Genomic DNA, 5,216 nt, shown 5'->3' on the forward strand with positions numbered 1-5,216 from the left:
TCTTTCCCATGCATATTCTCTTTTCGTGGAATTGTAGAATTCTAGAATTGGAAGGGACCCCAGTGCTCATCTAGTCCAGCCCCATGTAATGCTTACTTACTTACTTCATCAAAACTTTTCTAGGCATTACAAATATAGGACATTCTAAAACATTTAACATATATACAAATAAACAGCCATGTAAAATATATAATGATGAGGAATTTCATTGGGATTCCTTCCTGCTAAATAGTGCCATTTAGCACTCCAAGAGATACTATTAACAAAACCTCAGCCCCCCTTGCAGTTAATTCCGGGTTAATCGGAAATTTTCATTGTGCCGTGATGTTAGACTACCCCAAAAAGGGGGGCAGCATGCGTTTGCGTAGCAGGTTGTAAAATGGACAGTAGAAAAGGATATGTTCTACAGTGTCTGGCACATTCAAAGAACATCCACAATGTCTATCATTTCTGGGATGTTTACAAATCTGCCCTTGACAAAAGCTGAAGGAAAAACATTCAGTCGGGCTACGATAAAGGTCCTGAGTTGTACATAAATTATTATTTTTGAGATATGTGACCCTGTTATCTTGGGAGAGCAAATTATACAGTGGTACCTCACAAGACGAATGCCTCGCAAGACAAAAAACTCGCTAGACGAAAGGTTTTTCCGTTTTCGAGTTGCCTCGCAAGACGAATTTCCCTATGGGCTTGCTTCGCAAGACGAAAACGTCTCGCGACTTTGTTTCCTTTGTCTAAAAACCGTTAAAACAAAGGGTGCTTAGCTTGAACAGCTGCAGTTGCGACTTGACTTCGAGGAGCAACTGTTAGCACGTGGTTTGGTAGCCTTTTCTCAGACTTTGCTCACTTTTGAAGCTTTTCCAAAACTTTTCCAGAACTTCTCTTGCATCCATTTGGTAAGTTAAACTTTTAAAACTTTTTTGGGGGGTTTTGAATTTTGGGTTGGGGTGTTTGGGATTCAAGGACTTGGTGTTGTGGGGGGGGTTTTGCGATAATCTGGGAGCTTGTGGGGCTTTTTTGGGAATTTTTATGATTTTCTGTGACCATTGGGCCAGGTTGTATTTTTTTCAATTTTTTTTTTCTGAGTTTGAATTTCTGAGTGCTGGCTGGCTGGGGGAACAGTTGGAGAGGTTTCTGCAGGAATCTGGGAGCTTGTGGGGCTTTTTTGGGAATTTTTATGATTTTCTGTGACCATTGGGCCAGGTTGTTTTTTTTCAAATTTTTTTTTCTGAGTTTGAATTTCTGAGTGCTGGCTGTCTGGGGGAACAGTTGGAGAGGTTTCTGCAGGAATCTGGGACCATTGAGCCATGTTGTTATTTTTTGAAATTTTTTTTGTCTGGGTGGGGGAACAGTTGGGGAGGGGTTTGCAGCAGTTGGGGAGGGGCTGGGGGAGCAGTTGGGGAGGGGTTTGCAATTTCTGTGTGGTGGGTGGGTGGGTGTCTGTGGGAACAGTTGAGGTTTTTGAAGACATTGGTGATTTTTGAAGCTTTTCCAAAACTTATTTTGCAGCCATTTGAGGTTTCTGAAGACTTCGGTGATTGATTGTTGAAGCTTTTCCAGAACTTCTCTAGCATCCATTTGGTAAGTTAAACTTTTAAAACTTTTTTGGGGGTTTTTGGATTTTGGATTTTGGGTTGGGGTGTTTGGGATTCAAGGACTTGGTTCTGGGTTTTAATTTCTGTGTGGTGGGTGGCTGGGTGCTTTTGAATTTTTTGGATTTGAAGCACATCACTGATTTTTTTTTCTTTTTCTGAGTTTACGAAGGTAAGAGCTGTGCTTCCATGGGACCCAAGAAGACTGCTGCTGCGGTGGCCGGCGAGAGGAAGAAGGAGAAGGTGACGCTGGAAATGAAGAAGGAGATCATCCGGAAGCACGACGGCGGAATGCGTGTGACGGACATCGCCAGGGAGTACGGGAGGAATCCATCAACCATCGGGACCATCCTGAAGATGAGGGAGAAGATCCTGGTGACTGATGCAGCCAAGGGAGTCACCAGGATCGTGAAGAACCGCCCAGCTGTTCTGGAGGAGGTCGAGAAGTTGCTGCTCATCTGGATAGAAGAGAAGCAGCGTGCAGGGGACACAGTGTCTGAGGCCGTCATTTGTGAGAAGGCCAAGGCCTTGCACGCTGACCTCATCCGGGAACAGCCAGGAACCTCAGGCGAGCCAGAAGTCTTCAAGGCAAGCAGAGGTTGGTTTGACCGGTTCAAGACAAGATCTGGCATCCACAGCGTGGTCAGGCATGGAGAGGCTGCCAGTTCTGATGTTCCTGCGGCTGAAGACTTTGCAGCGGAGTTCCTGGAGGTTGTGTCCTCCAAAGAACTGAGGGACATTTGCCAGAAGTGGAAAGATGTGCAGGCTTTTGCACAGTGGCACCACCCTGACAAGGACCTGACACGTGACCTTGCGAACACTTTTGATACGAGGGTCATGTCGTCTTTCAGGGAGGTGCTGAAAAGGCGGATGAAGCAGCAGACTATGGACAGGTTCTTGAGCAAGAAGCAAAGAGTGGAAGAGGAGCCTTCTTCGAGTGGTCCCCCAGAGTCTTAGAAAATGTACTGTACACTTTGTTGATTTTTAAATGTTTTTCTGTCATGTTTAGAAAGTTAATTTATTTTCCCTTCAATTTTTGAACTGCTCTTTACAGTATGTGTGACTTTAAAGAGCAGTTAATAAACTGTTGTTGTACCAAATTTGGCTTTGTTTGGACTTTTTTTGACCATAGGAACGCATTAATTGATTTTCAATGCATTCCTATGGGATATCGTGATTCGCAAGACGAAAAATTCGCTAGACGACAAAACTTGCGGAACGAATTAATTTCGTCTTGCGGGGCACCACTGTATGTACAGCTGACTTGATGTTGTTTCCCCCCAATGTACCTTAATCTGTTTTGACTATTGCAATAAATATTGCTCTCTCGAATTATACAAGGGTTTCAAGATCTGATTTGAATACCAATAGATCTGATATTCCTATGTAAGACTTGGAACTTCTGGATTCATCAGAGTCCGTAAGTAGGTCAGAGAGTAGACTCAAAGGTTGGCAACAAAATGGAAATGCAACCAGCATTTTATAGTGCTAGCCCACACCCAATATTCCACCGTGTGTATACCTAGTTCTGCACACATTGTCTCATACATGATTGAACTGGGGAGCCCCAGGAGACGTCTCAAGACGGATGTGAGGGTGATCCGACTGAGACATCTGTCACCCCATTGATCGCCAGGGGTGATCTGAGTGACCTGGCTGGCTAGGCAGGTGTCCCCCTGTTTCATGTGCGTCGCTCCCTAAGCTGCACACTCGGTGGAGGAGGAAGACCATCCCAGATAGGACTGTATTGTTCTTCAGTCAAGGCTTGATGATAGCTGCGCTCCCTGTATAGATAGAACCTCCCTGATAGAACCTCCCCCTGTAATGCAGGAATCTCAGCTAAATAATCTCAGCTACATAGTTTGTGAGACCCCTGCTTTCTTTGCCCCTATCAGAAGAATGTCTCTTCTGTCCACTAAACCTACAAAGATCTCAGCACACAGAAACAGGCACTTACAAATGTTAATAAAAGGGTATTTGTTTTGGAACCATGGGATCCGTCCCTTTGGAATGAGTATCCCGTTTACTGCTGGCAAATAAGCAGAAAAGTTGGAGGAAGAGAATCCAAGGGTTGTTATTGCTTTGTTTCTAAGGGTGGTTCCAGATGCTCAGATTTCAGGTACATGCCTGAGAAGGCTGCATAGAGGATGGAAAGAGAAGCAAACTCACCTGTATCAGCCTGGGAAGAAGTCAGTGGCAGGCTGGCCCCGCACAGGAGTCCCACAAATGGTAAGAAGATCTTGGCCCACATTTTAGGATTCAGTGTGAATGGCATGTGGGCCACCAGGCCTGCTTATATAGCATCCTGGGAGACTTTGGTAATATATATGGTAATTGGGATTATGTAATTGGGTGGCGATGTTTCTATTTTGCTTAATGTATGTAGGGTATGTATGTAGGGTTTCATATCAGCATTACTCGTGCCGGTTCTCTGCTGTTCATTTGTGTTTCTTTGGTGGTGAGAGAGATTGGGGTTGGCCTATGGTGTGGTTGCTTGTTTGTGATTGGCTGTGGTGATCTTTGTTTTCGTGTGTGAGTGGGCTGTGTGTGTGTGTTTTGGATCAGGTTAGCCATACTGATTTGTATGCTGTTGGTGGGTTATTGTCATTGTCTTGTTGGGCTGTGTATATGATAAAAGGGAGCCATACCGGGATAAAGGCGTCTTCTTCTGTTTGTCCCCATGTCAGTTTCAGTTTATTGGTTAATTTTTCTAGTAAGGCTGTTTCCCATACTATTTGGTACCATTGGTCCATGCTTACTCCTGACAGGTCTCTCCAGTGTCTGGTTATGGTGTTTCTGGCTGCTGAAAGTAGGTGGGTTATGAGTTCTTTGTGGTGTAAATGGGCATTGTTGTCTTGGAAGATGTTTAGTAGGGCCAGTTCTGGGGTGGTGTCTAATACTTGCTTAGTTATTTTACATATTTCTTGTATGGCTGTTGTCCAGAATAGTTGGATTTTGGGGCACTCCCACCACATGTGGAGGTATGTGCCTGTGGAGGTGCACCCTCTCCAGCATTTTGGTGAGATTCCTGGGCGTATTAGCGCTAGTTTTCTTGGTGTTAGGTACCACCTGTAGGTGAGTTTCAGAGTGAGTTCTTTACTTTTCGTTGATATGGATTTAAAGGGGGGTTTAGACCACATTCTGGTCCATTGAGTGGGGTTAATCTCATAGCCTATGTCATTCTCCCATTGCTTTTTGATTGCGACTAGGGGGTTTGTGGGATTTTGGAGTAGTATTTTGTATATTGCGGATACCATCCCTTTACTGTTTCCCTTTGTTGTTAGGAGAAGGTTTTCGAAGGTTGTCAGGGGCATAGTTGCTGCTGATTTTACCACTGGGTTGTTTAAGAGGGCGTGTAGTTGTTGTTGTGCTAACCAGGGCATTTGGGTGTCTTCTAGTTTGTCTTGTATTTCTTGTGTTGACAAAGGTTTGTTATTTTTATAAAAGTCTATTAGGCGATATAAACCTTTGGTTTGCCAGGTTTTTATCAGATGAAATTCCTGGTTTTTTAATGACTTTATATTACTGTTTTTATGGTTCTTCTAATATTGCTTTACAGTTTTTATGTTTCTTAGTGCACTGTTTAAGATTTAAGCAGCTTAGAAACCTCTATTTTTCATCTCA

General features: G+C 43.8%; 1 protein-coding gene across 1 annotated transcript; it reads left to right on the plus strand.

Moving 5' to 3' along the window:
- The first annotated feature begins 585 nt into the window (after positions 1–585).
- On the plus strand, positions 586–2,692 carry LOC144325056 (putative CENPB DNA-binding domain-containing protein 1). Its single transcript, XM_077916916.1, has 2 exons — positions 586–896; positions 1,510–2,692. Exon 2 carries the CDS (start codon positions 1,782–1,784, stop codon positions 2,547–2,549), a length of 768 nt encoding a protein of 255 aa, XP_077773042.1. The 5' UTR covers positions 586–896; positions 1,510–1,781; the 3' UTR covers positions 2,550–2,692.
- The last annotated feature ends 2,524 nt before the right edge of the window (positions 2,693–5,216 follow it).

Source organism: Podarcis muralis, chromosome 13 (assembly GCF_964188315.1).
Source record: "Podarcis muralis chromosome 13, rPodMur119.hap1.1, whole genome shotgun sequence".
Taxonomy (NCBI): Eukaryota; Metazoa; Chordata; class Lepidosauria; order Squamata; family Lacertidae; genus Podarcis; species Podarcis muralis.

Bases quoted from the DNA above. Each gene is read 5' to 3' on its own strand.
- LOC144325056 (XM_077916916.1), top strand. From the start codon at position 1,782: ATGGGACCCAAGAAGACTGCTGCTGCGGTGGCCGGCGAGAGGAAGAAG.